The sequence below is a fragment of the Strix uralensis genome, chromosome 1, assembly GCF_047716275.1.
Source record: "Strix uralensis isolate ZFMK-TIS-50842 chromosome 1, bStrUra1, whole genome shotgun sequence".
NCBI classification, from domain to species: domain Eukaryota; kingdom Metazoa; phylum Chordata; class Aves; order Strigiformes; family Strigidae; genus Strix; species Strix uralensis.
Window position 1 is genome coordinate 145,319,465 of NC_133972.1, and position 23,367 is coordinate 145,342,831.

A 23,367-nucleotide genomic window follows, 5' to 3' on the forward strand; every position below is an offset into this window, starting at 1 on the left:
GCTGGGTTAACTCTGCAATGCTAAGAACTGACCAACTTAAAACTGGAAGCCCAATTTACAAGGAGCAAACTTCAATACTCTAGGCACCATTTGAACTCTCAACTAATTACAGTTTGCATATCTGAGCATGTGATTTTAAAAAATGTCTAAATGCAAATGCTGTCATTATTTCCCCTGCAGTTGGTTACAGGCATGGTAATAACCCGCCTGAGACAATTTTAATTTGACCCTCAAGCTGTATTAGTACTACTCCCTTGCCTCAGCCTGGCCTGCCAGGTGGCTCATGGCCACTTCTTGGCCATTGGAGGCTCCTGGCCAGCCAGCCAAGAAGCCAGCTAGCTAGTGACCTTCTGAGAGGAGGTAGTGGGTGGTTGCTTGGGCAGCAAACACCCAGGCACTTCGTGCCTCATTGTACGGCTTGCAAAGCCTTGCTGTGCCAGGAGCAAGGAGGTATAGACAGGAATCACCTGGTAAGTACCAAGCTGTCATCAGTCTCTCAGCTCCCAGGATAGGGGAGAAAGTCTTGTGTTCACAGCCTTGTCCCTGTGGCTGCCGACTCACAACTCTCGCTGCAGCCATATTTCAGCACAAGGGGTCAATAGAAAAGCCAAGCTGCATGTCTTCAGCTGACACAGTACACCAAACGTGCTCAAAGCACTGAAAATGGAGTCTCAGTGTTGAGATGTGGATAGCAGACAGCTGTTGTAGTTTCTGTTGCTGGTGTTAACCCACCAGCCATGCAGAAGTCTTCAGACACCTCATTGCAACATTCCTGAGCTCCATTTAACTACATATCTAAATATCACCTAGCGTGAGATAAGACTTTCCCTTCCAGCAAAGCTTGGAGACGTGTTGCATATGCTAGTGAATTTCGGGAAAAAAAGAACTTCTTGTGTTGATTACAGAAGCATAGTCACTTTGAACTGTCAGCTTTGGGGCACCTAAATCTGAAAGGCATCAGACTTAACCCTTCAGTATAAAAGGCATGAATAGATTTAGCAGTTTTGAGTTTCAATTGAATCACAATCAGAAAGTCTAAAAAGGCTCTAAATTTGCATTATTGAAATCAAGACCCCTATTTTTATAATCTTTATTCTGTAAGAGGAAATATATGAGTTATTTCCACATCTTAGTGAATATAACCAGAGTATTTTGACTGGAACTTGGACAAACTATAGTTCTGAGGTAAGTTCTGAATACTCACTTTAAAGGCTAATGAAAGCCAAATCCCTTCAAAGACCTTTCACCTATGGGCAAGATCGAGTGTTCACTGTAACTATTAGAAGGATCTTATAATTCATATGCAGATTTATTAATAAGAGATGAGCAGCAGAAAGTTTCCAGCAATCAAAATGTTAAAAACCAAAAGAGACATTAAAAATCATCTACATTCCTTGAATAGGCTATGTTCTACCGCAGCCCACCATTTTAGTGCAGAAATAATTTTTCAATATGTATTCACAGATAACTTCCTGTTTATAATACATTTAAGAAATGCAAAAATGCTATCAAGCTTTGTAATATGCTTTCTCATTCTCCAATCAGTACAGAGCATTCTTGTAAGCAATGGTTAAATCTTATACTTCCTTTTTGGCTTCCCTTTCATCAATAATAGGTTCATTTTCTGGCTCTGACAGGAGGGAGTTGGATTTGCTGGCTGGCTGTTGTGTAAGCATCAACTATACTGGATCTACACGAGGAGCAAGAAACAGGAAGAAACCAGTTGGTAAAACACAATCATAGTCTGGCAGGAAATCAGTGACTATTTGTCACTCCTTCCAAAGAGGAGGAAAACAGTTGGTGGCAGATATTCAGTACCATCAAGTATCCAGCAGAGAGATTAAATCTCCTTTTCTCCATGCCAGGATACTCAGAGTTTTACTTCAATGTGGACCATGGTTACTTGGAGGGTCTGGTCCGAGGGTTCAAAGCTGGGATCTTGACAAGTGCGGACTATGTCAATTTAGCACAGTGTGAGACACTGGAAGGTAAGTCTGCTGATTTATTGTATTTAGGAAGAAATACCGTTGCTTAGACCTTTGAAGAAGGGAAGGTAAAAGACTGAAGTATTGAGAGCTTATCTTAAAAACCAGAGACAACCCTGATATCCTTTGAAAAACTGTTTTCATATTTAAGTTAATAGCTTTCCATAGAAATCACCCTAGGATTGTACAGACTGATTTGCAAAGCAGTCCAGATGATGGGATTTTTTACTTTACAGATAAGGTTTGGAAATCTCATCCACAGAGTTCCTATGGAGATTGGTAACCTTTTCACAGATTTTAACCACACTATAGAACTGTTCAAGTTTCATATAATTTCAGCTGGATAAAACAGTTCCCAAAATCTTATTAAAAGCTCACCATCTGGTTCTGCATTTCTCTATAAAAGGTATAATTTTAGTACTTTATCACTTCATGAGTTTTAGGGCAGTGGGGGACATTCTGCTTACCAGGAAGAGAAAACTAGACTTCACAAAAATAAAACTAAACTATGCTCAAGCTTAAAAAAAAAAAAAAAAAAAAAAAAGCTTTTTTCAAGGTGACTTTGCCACAGTAATAAAGAGAACACACACTAGTTTCCAAAACAGATTTCTGTGGTCAAGACTGGTCACAGCCTGATGAAGACAGACTTGTACAAAAAATCATATGACATACCTCTAGACACTTGGCAGGAAAAAAATGTAAGACAAAAACCACCCTTCTAAAGGAACATAAAGTTTCTTTCCCTGGCTTCAAAATAAAAGTTATTATTGTACACTGAAATAATTTCTATAACATGCAGCCTATTAAATTAATTTCAAAAAGGAACAAGGAGAAATAATAAGCTTACTCTGTTTTAAGCATTGGTTGCTTTGTGTATGCAGTAATGCATTTGGGGAAATGAGAAGTGCAGAACCTGATGATTCCCATATACAATGGAGTTTTGAGGCTTTCTGAACTATTAATAAAATAACAACATAAATCTGGGAAGGTTGCTTGCCATTCACCTTGCAGATTAAAACAACTACATTTAAATAGATACATGTAGCTATTTACCTGTCAGCAGGATAAAGTTCCTCTCATAGTTAAAGAAGAGATTGTCAGTACAGTCAGTGGGATCTAGGGACTATTCAGCTTACCAAGTGTATGGACCTGCTTCAGCTGATAAGCTGGAGAGCTCTAACAGCTCTCCATTTCATACAATGGCATAGAACATATGTATACACTTACTCTGAGAACTGAAATCTATTCCTTACGTCACTGGACAAAATCAACAGTTTCTGTAACCTATTTGCACCAGCAGTTGTGATCTGTGCAACTTAAAGACTCTACAGACACTCTTGATACTGTATTTCATTGTGTAAGTCTTGCTCCATGAATACACAGACTTCAGAAAAAGCTAATAGAGCTTCAAACATCTATAAAAGATACAAAGGACAGAATGATGGAATTATTAAACCTTGCTCTTACTCCACTTGTCCCTGCAGGGGAGCTCAATAAATGATGACATCAAAGGCTCCATGAAGAAAAGAAAAAACATTAAATCCTGGTTACTTCTGAATAAGATGAAAATATACAGGTTTAAAAATTTTTAAAAACATACAAGAGAAAAGGATTTTCTTCATCCTTCCCAGAAGAATACTCGCTCATGTTAAGCTAAGAGTAATTAAGAAAAACTATCTAAAATCACACTACAAGAAAGTTATTTACAACTAGGAAGTGGTTTTCAAACATTTCTGGGATATATAGACCTTCAACATTATCAAGAGCATGCAACAGATGGACAGATCAAAATAGAGAGATAAAATCCTTTTCTAAGTAAGATTTATAGTAGAAAGAACAATGACTTTTTTATTTTTGAACTTCTTCTTTCTAATGTTCATTCAATTTTAGAATGCAAATTATTTCAGCAACAGAAGCAGCAGCCTTCATCAACCCTCCTACAAGCACATCTCTACCACCCATGATCACTTCCCTTCTTTCTCTATTCAGCTACATCTCTTTCTCCATCATAACATTTTCTACTTCTTTTAGACAGCTAACAGATTCCCACCAGTTATCTACCAAATGTATTATTTATAATGAAAATATGGGAAGTGTTGCATTTGTACATGTGGCTGAATACACTTATCTCTCTACACATATAGGATGCTTTACTATTGAACTTGCACCATGAGTGTACAGTGCACCAAAACCACACTCTTTTCCTTCAAAGTAAAAAAATGGAGCTTTATGCATACATTTTATTTTGGTTCCAATTAAAAGATCCAGCATGCAGATTTGTACTGTAGTACTGTTGTGCTTGTCCAGTAGTGCCTTCAGTTCATGTCTTCACACTAAAAGGTAATAAATATACCCCATTCTGCATTCTGTGGCATAGCACCACACCACAAAAACTGCCCTAAGTTAAAAATATTATAAATATGCTAAAACAAACAAGCAGAAACAAAATCAAAACCACCCCAAGTAACCTATAAATAGAATCAAAAAGATCTTTTAATTTCAAAGTGGTTTTGATATCTCTAGAGGGGAAACCATAATGTCAGTACAGAAGAACCACAAGAAAAGCTGTAGGTTAGCGCCTTACCTCTGCTTGATAATCATAAAATAAAACAGTGAGAGGGAAAGAAAACAAGGAGCATGCTAATTGATTTATGATACCACTGTGTCCTCTCAGTTCAGGGCCACACAGAGAGAAGAGGCCTTCAGCTTGACTGAGACATCCCTTTGGGCTTGTTTGAATTCCTATAATTTCCATGGAGCTACCATGTGGGCTGCAACACTGGCTGAATCCTCTGCAACATGGCATGCTACTAGTTTGGCTCTATGTCATCATCCGTTTCAGGGGAATGGGATTCCCAGAGGAACCCTGCTGACAGTCTTTGAAGTAGAATATGGGGGGAAGGGGGGGCAGTTTAAATTCAGTGCTTTATTCTTTCCTTACTTCCCTGTGTGATGAAAAGACTAATGCTCTCTAGAAGGGAGACTAGGTCACAGAAGGACAAGCAGCCCAACTCTGCTCCCACCATCACTGAAATAAGTTCACTTAACTTGCCAGAGCCAGGACACACCAGCACACAGTCGCTGAAATAACAGTGTAACTGAAAACTGAGGGTAGTTGGCTATCAATGTCAGGAGACAGACAAGACACCATGTGCTTGATGCCGAGAGACCAGGTTAACACTTTGTTCAAGTTCTCGCAATACTCCTTTCTGAGCAGCATCATTCCTGTCTTAACTGCATTCATCTTAAACTAGTCTCCCTCTGCGCATTAATTCCATTTAGACATACTGTTAATTGTGTTTGGTTGCTGTTCAATTGTGAATATTATTTAGTCATACATTTCCTACATATAATTTTTCTGCATATAATTGTAATGAGGAAATACACAATGCAGATGGATGGCAATAATACTGACACCTGAAATACAGGAATTTTCTCTCCTGGGGATCTTGTGGACATGCTGAAAAGCCCAGGGTCTCGCGTAGGCCTCCAAGAGCCCCTAAGAAAAGGAGAAGCTACCATCACTAAAAAGTTTTGGTGAACAGGAATGTCTGAGGCCCCTGTAATGCTCTGCCATCTACTCCTGCCAGGTCATCAGGTCATGTTACTACTAGAAGTTTCTGACTGTGTTAGTCCCCAGGTCTTATTTATGACAACAGCAATCAGAAGACTATAATTTAAGACCAGCAGAGCAGTTTCTGAGCTGCTCTGAACTCTGTCATGGTGTGAACTCTGATTATGACATTCCTGATTTATATTATATGGTCTTGAGCTTGTGGATGATGATTTTCTCAGTTGTTTTGGCCAAGACCATGAGATAGTGTAGAATATTGTTTTTTACATAAAGTATGCATGCTGGCATTTATTAAATCAGTTAGAAGAAATACTTCTATAAAGGAGGCTGTGGAACTGGCAGGGTCATAAATTCCTGGGCATATATTTCCTCAATAGCTTTTGAGAGCCAGGTAGGGCTGTTTAATGTGTTATAGCTAATATTTTTCATGCCTTACATTAGCACACGGTTTCTGAAGCCACTCAGTCAATCAGAGAAGTGAGGAAGGTAATGCAGTCTTGTCAAACTACTTCCAATCATCAGTTTTGGTTTCTGTTCATCTCATGATGACAAACACATTTCGCAATGGTCAATACTTGGGGCTGATAATACCAGGGCTTCAGGTACTAAACCCCTGAAAACCACTGTGCTTGAGATTTGTACTGTAGTACTATTGTCTTTGTCCAGTAGTGCCTTCAGTTCATGTCTTCACACTAAAAGGTAATAAATATACCCCATTCTGCATGCTGTGGCATAGCACCACACCACAAAAACTGCCCTAAGTTAAAAATATTATAAATATGCTAAAACAAAATGAAAAAAAAAAAAAACATTTACAGAGTGTGACTCAAGGTAGGTATCAGTAGTTCATCAGAAAAGGAATTGAGGAAAGCTGGGATTCAGCTTTGTGCATGTAACAAGGTAGTATTATCTAATCCCACCATATGCCAGGTATTTTTACCTTCTTTGCAATGAAAAAAAAGTAAAAAAAAAGTAAAAATGATCAGTTTTCACAGGAATGTAGGTGTGATATGAAAATATTAGTGCTTTTTAAAAAAGTTTGTCTTACATATTTAGACTAATTTCTGGGTATAATTCTGCATTCTATGGATCTCTTAATCTTGCTTACCTTTCTCTCTCTCTTGAATTAAATGATTCTTTCTTTTCATACTTGGATTCTCTTTCTTCTTCCTACATGGAAACCTGTACTGAAACTATGACTATTTCCTAGTATCTGCCTCTGACTATTGAAAGACCAATTACCTCTGCTTTCTTTTGGCAACAGTTTCGTGATCACCTATATCATTTTAAGAAGCAATTAGTTTACACTGGTAGCATAAATTCAGCTTATTGCAGGAAGATCTAGAGAAATGCTAATAGTTTCAGAGCGCTGGCTGAGTAAGGTTGTCATATCCAAGAATGCGTTGATGTGAATTGATATGGATTTCATGGATGGAACATTTGGTGGATAAGGACTTGGCTGGATGGTTGCATCCAAAGAGTAGTGGTCAATGGCTCAACGTCCAAAAGGACATCAGTGATGAGTGGTGTCCCTCAGGGGTCCGTATTGGGACCAGTACCATCTAATATCTTTATCAACAACATTGAGGTGGGATCGAGTGAACCCTCAGCAAATTTGCAGATGACACCAAGCTGAGTGGTGCAGTTGACATGCCTGAGGGATGGGATGCCATCCAGAGGGACCTGGACAAGCTCAAGAAGTGGGCCTATGTGAACCTCATGTGGTTCAACAAGGCGAAGTACAAGGTCCTGCACCTGGGTCAGGGCAACCCCCAGTATCAATACAGACTGAGGGATTAACTGATTGAGAGCAGCCCTGCAGAGAAGAACTTGGGGATACTGGTGGATGAAAAGCTGGACATGATATGACAATGTGCAATTGCAGCCCAGAAAGCCAACCATATCCTGGGCTGCATAAAAGGAAGCGTGGCCAAGCAGGTCAAGGGATGTGATTCTCCCCCTCTACTCTGCTCTGGTGAGAGCCCACCTGGAGTGCTGCATTCAGTTCTGGAGTCCTCAGTACGGGAAAGACATGGATCTGTTGGAGTGGGTCCAGAGGAGGGTCACAGAAATGATCAGGGGGATGGAACACCTCTCCTATGAGGAAAGGCTGAGAGAGTTGGGGTTGTTGGAGAAGAGAATGCTTCAGGGACACCTTATGGTGGCCTTTCAGTACTTAAAGGGAGCTTATAAGAAAGATGGGGACAGACTTTTTAATAGGACAAGGGGTTATGGTTTTAAATTAAAAGAGAGTATATTCAGACTAGATATAAGGAAGACATTTTCTACAATGAGGATGGTGAAACACTGGAACAGGTTGTCCAGAGAGGTTGGAAATATTCAGGGTCAGGTTGAATAGGACTCTGAACTACCTGATCTAGTTGAAGATGTCCCTGCTCATTGCAGAGGGGTTGGACTAGATGACCTTTAAAGGTCCCTTCCACCTCAAACCATTCTATGACTCTATGATTCTGTAATTGCTAAAATGAGTTTGAGTGGCAGCCAATCTGCATAGAAAACTTTGAGGGTTATATCTATCTCAGTAAGCTGGAGTCCTAGACGTAGAAGTTTGAATTTGCAGTGCACTAGTTCCTTTGCTTTAAGTCTCAGTGTAGGCAACCTTATTGCATACTAAGAAAGTATACACATCAGGAAATAGGAAAGAGTAGCTACTATACTGATAAATGCACACCTTGCTAACTGCATATTAACTTCTCTTACGGGTACAGCCCTCTTTCAGTCAGTGGGAATGTTGCTGTTCTTTTCCCTAAATATCACTTCAGATTTTATCTGGAAATCAAATCATTATGAATGCCCAAACCATATAGCATTATCCCAATCTATAATTTATAGTAGTTTTAATACAGCATTTGAACATAATTATGCAATATAGCAGAGCCTTTTCTAAAAGGAAATGTTAAACTGCTTTGAACAATAAGAACTGATTCAAATTCTTACTTTTGCTTCATGGCAAAATGGCTAGCAGAGGAAATTTGTCCAATGAATGCCTTGATGTTACAAAAGCTTCTTTCAACTTTGTTGTCTAACCAACCCATTTTCCTCAGTTACCAGGGTCGGGAGCTCAGACAGAATATGTCATGATAACCCAAGTTTCTGGAACAGCTTCTTAGGATCTGGTAGTTGCAGCCATAAATCAGACAAAGCCAAACCAGAAATGCTAAGAGAGTGTAACTCTGCCATTTCAAGTGCTCCACTGCAGAAGCCATTTGGAGCCCAGAATCTGAGCCAGGCAAGATGTGTTCTCTCCTCTTCTTCAGACAGCCTGATAACATAAGATTACAGTCTTACCTGAGATTTATATGTTTCTTATGAAGATTTAAGATCTTAGCAAAGTTAAAGGATGATTTCTATTGATGCCTAACAATCCATAGGAGTGCAGGAGACAAAGCAACTGACGTATTATAATGGTGCAAATTGGTGAAATCGAAACATTGAACAAACCTGATTGAGAAGGGTCTAGGGACAGCAGTAATTAACACTGTGCCTGGTGTGGCTGAAAATGAAACCTGCTGGTGAAACTTCTCAAAAAGGTGTAAATTATTTGTGCTTTTCTGTGGCATGCAGTAGGTCTTACTGGTAGGCAGTACAAATTTGCATTAATTATTCATTTACTCTGTATTAAATCTATACCAAAAACTTTTCAATAGAGTATGATCAGATGCTTAATATGAAAATTTAACGTTAGAAATTAACATTTTAAATATTTTTTATTTGGCTTGTGAAGAAAATAATGACAGTTTATTCTCATGATCATCTAATTCCAGATCTGAAGTTACATCTACAGACTACAGACTATGGCAACTTCTTGGCAAATGAAACTGGCCCTCTCACTATTTCCACCATCGATGATAAACTGAAAGCAAAACTACTCACAGAATTTCATTACTTTAGAAACCATGCTTTTGAACCACTTGCCACTTTTCTGAATTTTATCACGTAAGTAATGTTACCACATAGCTTACCACACAGACTCAAAAAAAAAGCACTTACAAGTTAAAACAGTGTAAACACATTGTACTGGAATTTCTATTAAGCTTCAAAAATAGCAATATTACTTTGATACTGCAACATTTACATACTTTATTAATATGAGTTCTGAAATATATATATATGAAGAGCTGTTGTCTTTGCAACTAATTTCAAAGAACACAAACAGATTTTTTCTGTGTACAGTGGCAGGAGAACTGGTAGAGATTGAGAAAAATGGTTATCATTTTCAAATATCATTTAAGTCAGAGAACTTGCAAAACTTAAGTTTAAGGGGATGACTCATGCAAGATTAGCAATTTCATGCTTAGCAATTTCATGCTGTACAGGGCAGTGAGTTAATTACTAGGCATATGGCAAATTTGAGATTTTTTTAAAGGGCGAAAGTCAACACATCATACCCCTACCATACTTTTTATACCATTTGAACATTAAAAACAGAAGAACTTTATGTTGCATATTGCAAGATACTTACATCCAAGCAGCTTTTTTAAAAAGCACAAGTACTGTGTGATGCCAGATGAAGAGAAAGTTCTGATCTCAATCGTAAACAGATAAAACTGTAAATGAATGACTTAACTTTAAGAACAGCTATCTGCTTTATAACAGTATAACAATATGGATTATTGAAATGTCAGCAGGATATTTTACCTAACTGTTTACTTCCCTTGATCTTATCTTTTTAATATATTATAACAAGAACACTAGACTGTTCAGCTTACTTTCAAGTAGTATTTTTATCATAACAGCAAAATAAAGTGGTGGTTTTTTGGTTTTGCCTTTTTTTTTTTTCTGGTCAAGTGTAGCAGACCGGTTTTAGGCTACTATATCAACAGGATCTTAAAGACTGACCTGTAGGCATACAATGTTTACATTTTGCTTCAGGGAAATGAAAGTGAAAATACGAAAATTATGGCAACGCATTTCTCACACTGATTGACATGCATGTGTACATGTGTATGCACAAACTCTGCACACTGTCATTTTTCTAATAATGGAGACAATATTTTAAGATATTTAATATACAATTATTAACTCATTGAACTACATTTCACCAGATCCTCGAGCCCCCTCACAGATTTTATGTGAGATCATATTAATTCCTATATGTCTCTGTGTTCTGACTCAAGAACGCAAGCTGAAGACTGGCATCTTTGTTACAAACATCCCAAAGGAATAGCTTTCCCATTTCCAAGTCACTGACAAAACTCTTATCAGCTTCTCTGACAGTAAAACTAGTAAGAAGCTGATAGAAAACTTCTACTGAAAAGAAAACTTTTAGCGATAAAGAAGAAATCTGTGAGAACCTGCTCTTAGTTTCCTTATGGGAGGATTTTTAAAGCTGAGAAGAAAGCCCTAAGACTGGTCCATCTGCATGAACTTTGCTGTTTTAGTGCCGAGATTCCCATGCATTTCTTCTCTGTCTAGATGGTCTATATGAAATAACAAAATTCCTAACTAGAGAAGCTGCTAGCTCAGGTGATTTACGTTTTGATACCACTCATTGTCACTTGTTATAGTGAATCTACATTTCACAGATGTTATGCTTATTATACTCATGTTTCAGTTTCCTCTTCTTTAAAAGCGTCTCTTTTCCAAACAAGTCATGTAGTTTAAAACTGGTACTGTGTTACCTACTTGCTATTTAAAAACTTCTGTTTGTTTTTGATGAGACATTGTTACTGAGTGAACATACAAACTTGCAAGTACTGTAGTTGTTTCTGACTTTAGTATTGTTACTAATTTTAAAAAATCTTGGGTTTGTATTTTTTCAAAGGAAAATTCATTATAAAGATAAATTTCTTTTACTTTTTCTTTCAAATACAGATACAGCTATATGATTGACAACGTAATTCTTTTAATAACTGGCACATTACATCAGCGACCCATAGCTGAACTTGTTCCCAAGTGCCACCCACTGGGGAGCTTTGAGCAAATGGAAGCAGTCAGCATTGCCTCAAACCCCACTGAGCTGTTCAATGCAATTCTGGTTGACACACCATTAGGTAGGAACACTAAATTATTTCTTTGTTTCTTGAACCTACTCATCCTGTATTCTTAAGAATACCTCAGAGGGAAAAGCATGTTTTTCACTGGATATACTGTGTTTACGTAACGCAAAACATGAAGTGTAGATCAAGCGCTTCTGAAGTGGTGTTCAGGCCATTTTCTAGTAACATTTATTAACAGCTTCTACACTAACTTTGGGTAGCAGACACAAAGAAAACATGTTACTCAAGAAGTGCAATGGATATCTTTTATATCCAAAGTAGCCACCAATTTAGAACATCTAGATTTGTATTTCAATACCTGCCTCTGTAATTAAAAAATGTAATATGAAATCTTGCCTATTCCTCACTAAGGGTCAAGAAAAAAATGGTTATTAATAAATATTAGATGTTGTGTAGAACCTAGATTCCCTCTTGGGATTTGGGCATGATTCAAACACAAAGAAAATCCCTATTTTGAAGAACTAAATCTAAAAGCAAAACAGTATGAGGGTTGGGAATGTCACATTCTGAAATAGGGATGAAACTCTGCTCAACATGCTACAGCAGCCAGCACAAACGAAAACTAACAAGCTGTGGGGCAGTGTTGGGAAGGCTACTGAGAATAAGATGGAACTGGATGGATTTGAACATATATCAAACCACTATGTGCCCTCATCTTGAGTACTGTGAGTGGTTTTGGGCTCTGGTTCTCAAGAACGCATGGTGGATTGGCTCCAGACAGAAACCAAACTCCCACCCAGCCACTCGCCCAACCCTGCCTCCAGCACAATGTGGGGAGAACAGTGGGAAAAAGGAGCTCGTGGGCTGAGATCACCTACAAAGTACTGTTGCAGGCAAAACAGACTCAACTTGGGGAAAATTAACTTGATTTATTGTTAATACATATATAATTAATTACTGGCCCGGGCATTAGGAAACAAACAGAAAAGAAAGAAACATTTACATGCTTAGCGAAAATGCCTTTCCTCCTGCCTTTGCCACTCCTTCGCTCCAGGCTCCTTTTCTTTGCCCCCTTGTTATCAACGCAGGTTACCCTCAGTCCCTTTGGAGAGGCAATGAGTGGCACAAGGAGTGGGGGGAGTTTACATGGAGGTTTCTCTCTGTGGCTCCTTCCTCCACACACTTACTGTCTGCTCCAGTGTGGGCTCTCCTCCTCCTTCTCTGACCTTGGTGCTCCCTCTGCTGTTTCTCAAATTTTTTTTTTCCCTCCTCCTCTCTACATCCTGCATTTTTTGCCCTTTCTTAAATATATTTTCCCAGAAGGCACCACCTGCTTGGCTGAGGTGCTCAGCTGTGCCCTGCAGTGGGTCCGTTGGAGCCAGCTGGAACCGGCTGTGTCCAGCATGGGGCAGCCCTGGCCTCTCCTCACAGAGGCCCTGCAGCCCCCACTGCCAGCACCTGGACACCAACACCCGGTACAGAGAAATCAGAGAACATACAGAGCAGGACAGCTAAAAGGAACAAGGGGATAGCGCTGCCGTGTGTGGACAGACTAAAAAGGCTGGACTCCACTCTGGAGAGGATAAGGCTGAAGAGAGAGATGGGAAATGTTTACCAAGTCCTGAGGGCAGCACTTTGTCCATAGTGAGCTACGAACTGTTGCTTCCCAAATCATTTAGAAGGCCAAATCCCACTACAAAACTAGCTTTTAAACAGGTAAAATAAAACACCCTTTTTACACAGCTGGTAGTAAATGTCTGGAATTTTTTTTTGCTAAACAAGTTTGTCAAAGCAGAGAGTAATATCAGATCTTTAAAAAGATGGGACAAATTCACGGGCAATAGATCTACAATACTAAAGCCAGAGCTATGCTCTCTAATGTTCTTCATGCAAAATCTTGATGCTGGAAGAGTAGGAAGGGAGAAGACTACAAAACACGGTTAGGCTCACATACCCTCTCTAAATACCATCTCCCATTGCTGCTTTCTGAGCCAACACTCTCTGTCATGCAGCACTGGCCTGCCCCACTGGCATAGCTTGGGAATAGTGAGGGATTGGCATACTTTTGTCAGTTATGAATACAGTATTTTTAAGCGGTCCAGCTGCACAAATTAACTTCATCCTCTGCCTCCCTGTTCAAAAACTTGGTCTTTAGCCAGTTCTGCAGAGGAGCTGGAAGCACAGATGGTCAAGGTCAAAGCTTGTGCCCCTTACTAGTTCCAACCTGTTGCCTTTCCCCCTTTACAGACGTACCCAAAGAGGAAGAGGTAAAACAGGAAAGAGGTTTCTCCTTAACAATTGTGGTATACCTGCATGATTTAAGAAAAAAATGATCTTTCATGTTCCTCACTAGAAAATCTCCCTAATGCTCAAACCATATACTCAGAGAAGATTAGGGCTTTCATTAGCATTTCCCATCTGATTCTCTCTGAAGATGTGGACTCTGGCTGCAGCACTGATTGATTCCCCTCACAGCAGATTCTCATTAAAAAGGAGACAGTAGGAGGATAAGGGGAAAATCAAGAGGATTTCTCTTCCTCTCTGTTATATCACTCTTTCTTGTACAACAGAAACCTCAGATCCTTGCTCACAGACTGGTGAATGGCAATAGATAAGAGATGCATATTATCAGCATGTAGATTTATACTGCAATATAATAAACTCTGCTTTCAGCTGCTTTCTTTCAAGACTGTTTGTCTGAAAATGACCTGGATGAAATGAACATTGAAATCATGCGCAACAAACTGTATAAGGCAAGTTCTTTCAACATAATGATAATACTTGGGGTTTTTCAAAGTGTGTCAGAAAAGGAGGTCAGCATCATTAACCCTGTTTTATGGATGGGGAAACAGAAGCATGGTGAGATAAAGCAAGCAGTCTAAGGTCACCTGGCTGATGACAAGTTTAGGAATCAGATCCAGCTCCTTTCATTTCTATTCCACTATTTGGAGAGTTTTCAAATTTTAGGTCTGCATCCAAATCCTAATTTAATATCTCATTCATGAAAATGTTTTTGATGTCATGCTAATATCCAGATCCAATTGTTTATGAATACCTCAGTTATCTACCAAATGCCACAGAACTGTTAGCTCCTAACTGAGCCTAGGCAGGATTTTGTCTAACATTTATTTTTATTTGTAAAAGGTAGATATGATTTGAAAAGGTCTAATTGTTTTGAGTCTAGCTAACATTTTTTTTACTTAAGGGTTTTGTATAATTTTCTTCTTTAGCATATACATTTAGGATATGTATCTAATGTACTTGCATTTTCAAAGTACTTTACAAATATTAGCACACAGGTCAGTACTCTTAGGATGGTCTCTTTAAAGACTATACATATTTCATCCTGTTAATGGTTCCTCCTGACACATTCTCTCCAAATTCTTTGTTATCTTTCTTTCACAGTGGATGCCCCAGACTGCAGGAAGTGTTGTTACAGTAATCTGATTGCACTAGGTGGAAAGAAAAAAATTATTCTGTTTGTCTTACAAATGATATTTATAAATTCCCAAGCCAATATTTGATTCTTAATTATTTTGCTACTTCCTCTCATTCAAAACAACATCAGCCAAAACAACATGCCCAAATATCTCAATTCTTTCACAGTGCTACTAAACTAGACACTCTTTTTCCATTTGATAACATATAGATTTGATTCTTATACCGTGTGTGGGTGTCCATATATTTACACTTATTAAATCTGTTTTTTTGTTTTCTCTTCTTACTCTTCTAAGTATCAGGGGGATCATTCTGCAAACACTCCTAAATTATTAATAGATCCTTTCTCCTCTGCTTCAGCTGTCAGTGCGATCAATTATGTTTCAGCTCTACTATCAGATAGCACTGTACAGAACCTAATGCATAATCCCATGCAGCAGATCTCCCTTGAGATGTCTCTACTTAAAATTCGCTTAATTGCATAGTTAATGACAGCTTCTTTTAACAAGATTTTGTGAAGTTGTACCAAATGCATTTTGATAACATAAATGTTCCCTAAACCAGTATTTTGGGGGATGGAGAGGCAGGGGGAACAGCATCTCTTGAGATATTTAGCATCCTTCCTCCACAGGTATTTTGAAATGGGTGTGAAGGCCAGAATCCTTAACAGACCAGAGGGCTCTGCAGACCAGTATTACAGAAGCTTTGTTTGCTGTTCTGTCCTAATCCAGGGTTTAGGGTAGAGCAGTAGTGATTAGTTTGTGTATCCTCATAGTGCTGGCCCAACAGCCGTGGCATATTCCCAAAGCCCCTCCTCCACACTATAAATGCAGTTTCCTTCAACCATCTGCTTATTATGCAGTGGAAGCTCAATGGAGCTCAAGAACTTCCTTCTTTAGAGAGCAAAGAAAACACGATATTTGTTCTACAGCAATTTCTGAAAACATATGAACCTATATTGTAATAATAAGACATTTGCATTTAGTATTTCACCTTTCAATCCAGGAAAGTAATTAAGCACATGAATTTAAATTCATAGGTAGAATTATCAAAGTGGATGAAAGTATTTAAAAGTGAGGTTCATGACTATGTACTGTGCTAGTTCAGGTCTTAAGTAGCATTTAAAATATTTCTCTTCTTCTTTCATGTAGTCTTATCTTGAGGCATTTTATAAGTTTTGTGAAAAACAAGGCGGTACTACAGCAGAAATAATGAGACCTATTCTGGAGGTAAGGAAAATTCAGTCTTTGTACATGAAAGTACTCCACAATGTTTTCATAATTAGGATACTTTGTTTTTCCCATTCCTTCTCTCTCCATTTGCAAAGTTATCTGTCAAATGTTTGCTTCTCCTCTGAATAATAACTGTTTTTCTAAGATATAATGAAGACTTCATTCTAAGATGACTTTTACCTCTTGACTAGAGAAGCAGCTAGTCCATTACCAGGGAGGAGTTAGCCTCAGTTAATATTTTTCTATAACAGAGATCAGAACAGAATAAATAGTTCGCTAATCTCAAACTGTTGCCCCTTAGCATTTTTCTGTATTATGTAGGAAAAAAAAAAAAAAAAAAAAAAAAAGGATTATTCTTACACCTTGTAGCTCAAAATCAAATTTGGGATAGCTAAGGTCTGGTATTACTGTATATTTACTAACCAATGATCTTTAAGCTTCATGGCACTATTATGTTCATTTGCTCTCCTATTAAAATTAATGTTTGAAGTTAGAGTTGATTGACCTTTGGAACTAGTGTCATACAGAAAAGTCCACCATTCCATGTTTTATTTTTGTCTCAACTCAGAAGAGTTTAATATTTATTTTTTCCATGACATACATGCAAAATTCCTAATGTCCTCCTGTCCAAAGCATACCTGCAGCACAATAAATGAAAGATGCAGAAATTCCTAAAATTGAGTTCTCATCATTCAGCTCCATTTTTTTTTTTTCACATGGTTTATCACAATTCTTTGCAGAGTTTGAGAGCCAGATCATCCATTTGCTCCAGGAGTCTTTTTTCTGGATAAGCAAAGCTTACACCCTGGAAACTGAACAGAATTCACTGTGCTCTGATAACATCCCACTAAAAGTTTGCATTATAGGAGAGAGATAATAACCCTGGGAGTTCACCCCTGAAAGAAGAATGAGCCTAAATTACATCTTAAGAAACAATGTCCTAAAAGGGAATGCAATTTCATATTTTATTTAACAAGGTCATAATGTTTCAGTTTATGTTTTAAAGAAAATACTCTTCATCAGGTTGAATTGACCAGAAATTAAGTATTATGACTATTCTTTTCTCAAAAATAAAAATAAGAGATTGGCTGGCAGGGGTAAAGACACTTCCCACAGATTTTTCAGAAAGTTCATTTTTAGCTAGAAATTCATGCTGATAGCAGATTATTTACAACATTAGTTTAAGAAAGTTGTAAAACTCTTTTTATTCCAGTGGTAACAGTTTGGTCTATGATAAGCTTATTTAAAATCCCTATCTAATGTCAATCAGCTAGGAGGATAAACTTTTCTATAGATTTCCTTTTCTGTAACGTTTTAATAATCTGAAGACACACATAGAGCAGATTGCTAATGGCTGAATTCACAAAAAGCCAAAGTTTAATTATTCAAAAGAATACTTGCTATTTATTCTGTAATCTTATATGTAAGACTACCAACCTGACCCTATCAGAATGAGGCTGAGGTATTTAGCTCCCCAACTCCTTGACCACCAGTCACGGTGCCAACCCTCCACATTAAAAGTACTGATGATCTTCCTTCCACCATGGACAACAAACATTGCATGTTTAACTCTGCATCTGGCAAGAAACTGCAGGACCTCACTGCAGCTAGCACTGTGCCTGTCATTAGCTCCCCACACTAATTTTCAAGTAGCAGTCATGCTACTGGAGTTTCCCATATGGAAACAAAGGCATTTAGGAAACAGTCATTCTGTGACTCCACCTCTACCTGTAGCAATCAAATGGCCCAAGTTACAAAGTAACTGCCTCATGGCCTTACTCACTATGTAAAATCTCACATGCCAGTAATCTGATGAATTGATAGATAGTATGTATTGGTTCAATCCTGCAAATTTTCTCAAACTGGGAGCTATCAGTCAGCCCCAAACCTGATAGAATTAGTTGTGATTTCATCTGAGCATGCTTTTTTCCCAATAAAATATTACAAATCCAACAGCTAGATTCTACATGGCTTTAACAAGTTAAAAAACTAAAGCATTTGTTCTTCCAAAACAGTTTCACTAGGGCTGATATGCCTATTCATATCAATAAGGTAAGTGAAATTTGGTCCTGTTATTCATTAGCTAGAAATCTTTTCAAGCACACTTATTTTCTTCTCATTATTTCTCTATTGTTTACTCATTTTCCTTACTCTGAAGTCAGTGCCAGAGGGCAGCTGGGTCCCTGTTACAGTGTGTTCCAGTACACACAAGTAGGATCTAAGAATATGTGCCTAACTGCTAAAGTTGTAGAACTATGTTGCAACTGCAGTCTTATTATTCAACATAAAAGAGTACCTTCCTGCTTAAAACAGTTCAAAAATTCACAGCATAAGAAATTTGGCAAGCTGCCTGAAATGTGCATATACCGTATATGCTTCATTTGGAAGATCTTCCTGCATAATCCCTGCAATTAGCAAGGATTCTGTTCTTACAACATGAAAGTAATAAAGGAAAGAAATAAAAACATAGTCAAATTAGATCTCAAGCAAGAAGAATATATTTATCAGACAGAATTGAGTAAATTATTTTTATTTACCATTACATTTACCATTAATTCATTCTGTAAGAATGGCAAGTGAAAATTTGCCTTGTACAAAAGAACAACCTGAGAGCTAAACATTAGAATGACTTTTAGTCTACTGCTGCAGGGAAAACACAGATATAACAGGCATCTAAACCTGGCAGAAGAAATGTAGCCTTTGATTCTATGTGTTAAAAATTAACTGTTACTTGAAACACTTGAAAACTTTAACTTGCCAAGTAAACAGCCCTCTCCACCTTATTAAATTATCGTTTTAAATATGTGCATTCAGTAACTTTTTTTTTCCCAGAATTTCCATTCAAACTTTACTCTCAACAGCACTCTAAGTTACCCCAGAACAGTACTATTTATTCTTGGATGTTTCCTGTATTATTATTATTTATAAGAGTATCATTTCATAACTTCGGAAGAGTGTGTGAGGAGGAGATTTTTTGTTGTCAACATCTGGGTAACTAACTAGGGAAAAGACAAAGTAGCAGAGATGATATTTTCAGTACAAAAACCACAGAATAAAAGCTGTGCTTGCAAAACACTGATTTTCTAATTAAAATTTAACAAATATTTGCAAATAAGGATTTACAATTTTTAAAATAAGGTATGTTTCTAATGCTCTGAAGTGAACTTATTTTTAAAGATTCCATAGTTTAGCTTACTGAAAAAAAACATATCCCCGCCATAATTGAGAATGATACCTCTAATAACACCTCTTTATTCTTTGTTTTCCATATTAAGTTTGAGGCAGACAGACGTGCCTTTATCATCACCATTAATTCATTTGGCACTGAGCTGAGTAAAGATGACCGAGAGAAGCTGTATCCAACCTGTGGAAAACTGTATCCAGAAGGTTTACATCTGTTGGCCAATGCAGATGACTACGAGCAAGTGAAGTGTGTTGCAGATTACTATGCAGTATGTAATTTAATTTCTTAAAACAAAAAGCCAAAATACAAATACTTAACATCTCTTGATGTCAGCAAAATTTTAAAGAGTATTCAAATAAGTTAAAAGCATTTTTGAGAGACAAAAACATCAGCGAAGATTCAAAGATCCCATATAAATGTATATGGAATCAAAGGCCTTTGACATGAAGACATAAGATATATTATTACCTTAGTGTCATACGAACTTCCTCTTACAGTAGTGTTTAAATAAGACCAAATCACACACATTCTAGTAAACAAAACTCTACCTACTTCATTTACTCTCCCCAAATTGAGTTTCACTTCACAGCTGCTGCCTCCAAAATTTTAGAGCAAAAGCATGTCATTTTAAAATGAGATAACCAAACAATTCATGTCACAGATGAGTGCAAACCTGATTTATTGCTAGTGTACTGTAAAAATGCCCTTCTGAAAAGTTTTCTCTAAATCACTGATTGAACCAAAGAAGTAGATGAAGTTGTTAATATCGATGTGACTAGTGCTGTTACTAAAGATGAATCAATCTGCAACACTTGCTCTCCGAATTAACTGTGGTACTCTGACTACCTATAATATTTAGGTAGGTACACAAATCAAAATGATGTCTGGTCTACTGCTTTTCCCACAGAAGAAACAAAGCTGGAGATGCACATCTCTTCCTGTGCATAAGCGGAACGGCAGACACATGTGTCACCATGTCATTGTGGTACAGAGCAAGTCAATTCATGTGGTGGTGGGATATTTAGATGAATTTGGGAACCATTGTACTAGACCTATACTCACTGCTACTTTACAGGAAAAACAAAACAAATACACAGAGAATCAAATTACACAGAAATGTAACAAGTAAGAAACAAAGTCAAACATATCTGCACAGAATATTCCTGGATGACATTCAGACTAATGGATTTAGATACAATATTAACACAGATAAAGCAAATCCAGCTGACTACTGGAAATAAAATGAGCAGCCATGTGAGGATCAGAGTTCAGGGTTTTGGCTCCATTTACAGCTCTGGCTCTGATGGATGCTATTTGTACAAGAAGTTCAGTGCTCTTTGTCCAAAGGAGTGAAAGGTCATGTGTCATTCTACAATAAGTCTCTTTAATGCCTTCAGTAATTTACTTATGTTGTAGGAAATGACGGTAAGAAATACAAGAACAAATGTGATTTTTCTTTCTTTTGCTGACTATATGCTTTTAATTTTTGATTTATGTAGAACTGTAATCTACACATGAGTTCTTCTGTACAGAAAGATTACTTAACGTAGATTAATCAATAAAGTAATGCAAGGTATCTGTGCTGAAGAGAATGCAAAAGTACCTTATTTCCATTAGGTGGTTGTCTATGCTTTTAGGAATACAAGGCTGTGTTTGAAGGTGTGGGGAGTGGCACTGGAGAAAAGACACTGGAAGATGCATTTTTTGAACATGAGGTAAGAGCTTCTAACCTTAAAATATCAAAATGAAAGTTACCCACCTGGAATAACATTTAAAACAAGAATGAGGTACTAGGCTTTTGATTCTACTATATTGCATCATTCAGCTTTGTATTCAAAATCACAGTACTTCTATGGCTGTCAACATTTGGCTGAATCAAAATAGAAGGATTTACCTTTTTAAATAAAATAAATCCCAGGACATTCTTCTGAAGACTAGTTATAGAACTGTCAACTCTGATAGCCTATCCAAAAGCCATCTCATATAAACCACTTCATGAAATTTCTTTTGGGTAGTCTACTGAAGAAGGTATTTCACCACTGTCCTTTACTTACCTGTAATGTTGCTGTAATCTATTACCAAAATCAATCCACAGATAGCATTTCAATTATATTTATACTCAAGAGACTCCTAAATATAGTCATGGCTGCAAAGTTACACAGAAATCTTGATCATAAAAGCTACCATATAAAAACCACATTTGCCTTCTTTAATATTTTATCATAACACTTATTTCATCTTTTCCACAGGTAAAGTTGAATGTGCTTGCATTCAACAACCAGTTTCATTTTGGAGTATTTTATGCCTATGTAAAGTTAAAGGAACAAGAATGCAGGAATATTGTATGGATTGCTGAGTGCATTTCTCAGAGACACAGAACCAAAATTAACAACTACATTCCGATTTTCTAAATTTGAGAATTTTTAATCCTACAATGCCTGAAAAGAAGCATTATTTCATGCAAAAGAAGAAAAATCTTATTTCAAAAGTTAACTCTTATCAGATATTTTAAATTGCATTAATGAACCTCCTTATATACAGCAGTGTAAGAAAAAGCAATGCAATTAGAGATACGAGTACTTTATAAGGAACTATTAATAGGCTTATTCATAGTTTTTGTTGGTAGATTTGTTCCCTACTGTGCCCATTTTAATTTAATTGATCAATAAAAACTCCCTGCAAGGTCTTACATACATATTATTTCTCTTTTGTGGAAGCAAGCTTTATTTCAATGACATTTGAAACGCTCTTTAATGACTTAATTTTGAATTAATGGTTTTCCCAAAGGGCCAGCTAAGCCACTACTTCTATCTTGCACTTATGGTCTTCTTCATGGCATACAAGATTGCATGAAGGACTTAATACACAAATAAGAGAGAAACTTTAGGGTTACTCTGAGATTCCCCTTAAGGAATCCCAAGAGAGCGCTTCTGAACCTTTCTAACTGTGACAACCTCTCTGCAGTTAAATGTAAATAAGTAACTTGATTTTCATGAAAATGTTTTCACTTATTCCTTTATGGTCACGAGGAGCACTGTGAGTGTCAAACAGCGGGTGTCTGATCTACTCCACAGCAATTCAAATATCTCCTTCGAGCACACCAAAGACACTGTCTTCATGTATGCACTAGGGAAGATTATGAAACATGAATGAAAATACCAGCCAAGTCTGTATCAGTTTTACATCAGACACAAACAACATCAGCTCTGAGCTATTTGAGGACCTGGCTAATATAGGTAACTAAAAATAGAGCGAACAGTTGAAGCCAGATTGTAGCAGGACAAGATTAATTCTGCTGAAGAAAAAGGAAGTATTTTGAAAGCCATATCAACATTCTGCCTTCCTACTCCATTCAAAACATTTGCCCTTTTATCTTTGAAACTGACCATACCTTGATTTTCTGCATGACTCCTTAGTTTCAGGCTGCACAACAGCAAATCTCAATCTTCAGCTGACTATGCCTTCAGTAATACGATACAAAAATAAAACCCATTTCCTGCCGAGTAGACAGAAAAATAAAATATATCTGATGTCAGCACCTCAGACTTATGGAAAACATTCAGGCATCATGGTTTTAAGAACTGAAATGTAATATATCTCTCTCTATAACATATACATGTGCACATGCACATACATAAAAAATAGAAAACTTAACCATCTTTATAGCTAAAATGACACTTCTTAAGTTGGAAATATAACCAAAGGTTTGTACCCCAGAACAATCCATGCTGATTTAATAGAGATTTTTAATATTTTGCTTTATTGTGAACCACAGAGAACCTTACATTATTACTTCAAAAAATACTTTCATAGAGTTTCCTTTAGAAATATTATAGTAGGAATTTAGAAAAAAATGCTAAAAAGAAATATGTGTATAAGAAAATAATACAAATATTATTTCTATATTGAGGCTTCTTTGTTTAGTAGATCTAGTAATTCAGAAGAAAAAAAAGAAAGTAAACTGTAAGATTTGTGGATTGCAATTTCATTTTGG

General features: G+C 37.2%; 1 protein-coding gene across 2 annotated transcripts; it reads left to right on the forward strand.

The window, feature by feature from the left end:
* Positions 1–1,772: 1,772 nt before the first annotated feature.
* Positions 1,773–22,068, forward strand: ATP6V0D2 (ATPase H+ transporting V0 subunit d2). Of its 2 annotated transcripts, none has more exons than XM_074883995.1 (8): positions 1,773–1,988; positions 9,345–9,516; positions 11,395–11,573; positions 14,193–14,272; positions 16,109–16,186; positions 19,465–19,641; positions 20,991–21,088; positions 21,623–21,760. In XM_074883995.1, exons 1-8 carry the CDS (start codon positions 1,859–1,861, stop codon positions 21,624–21,626), a joined length of 918 nt encoding a protein of 305 aa, XP_074740096.1. In that variant the 5' UTR covers positions 1,773–1,858; the 3' UTR covers positions 21,627–21,760. The 2 variants fall into 2 exon arrangements, with proteins under 2 accessions (XP_074740096.1, XP_074740088.1); XM_074883987.1 differs by having other exon boundaries at positions 1,775–1,988; positions 21,011–21,088; positions 21,623–22,068.
* The last annotated feature ends 1,299 nt before the right edge of the window (positions 22,069–23,367 follow it).

What these genes read in the sequence shown, in the direction of transcription:
- ATP6V0D2 (XM_074883987.1), top strand. Translation starts at nt 1,859, where the DNA reads ATGCCAGGATACTCAGAGTTTTACTTCAATGTGGACCATGGTTACTTG. An exon ending in ACTTTTCTGAATTTTATCAC is followed by an intron (nt 9,517 to 11,394) that starts GTAAGTAATGTT and finishes TTTCAAATACAG; the next exon opens with ATACAGCTATATGATTGACA. An exon ending in TCTGGTTGACACACCATTAG is followed by an intron (nt 11,574 to 14,192) that starts GTAGGAACACTA and finishes CTCTGCTTTCAG; the next exon opens with CTGCTTTCTTTCAAGACTGT.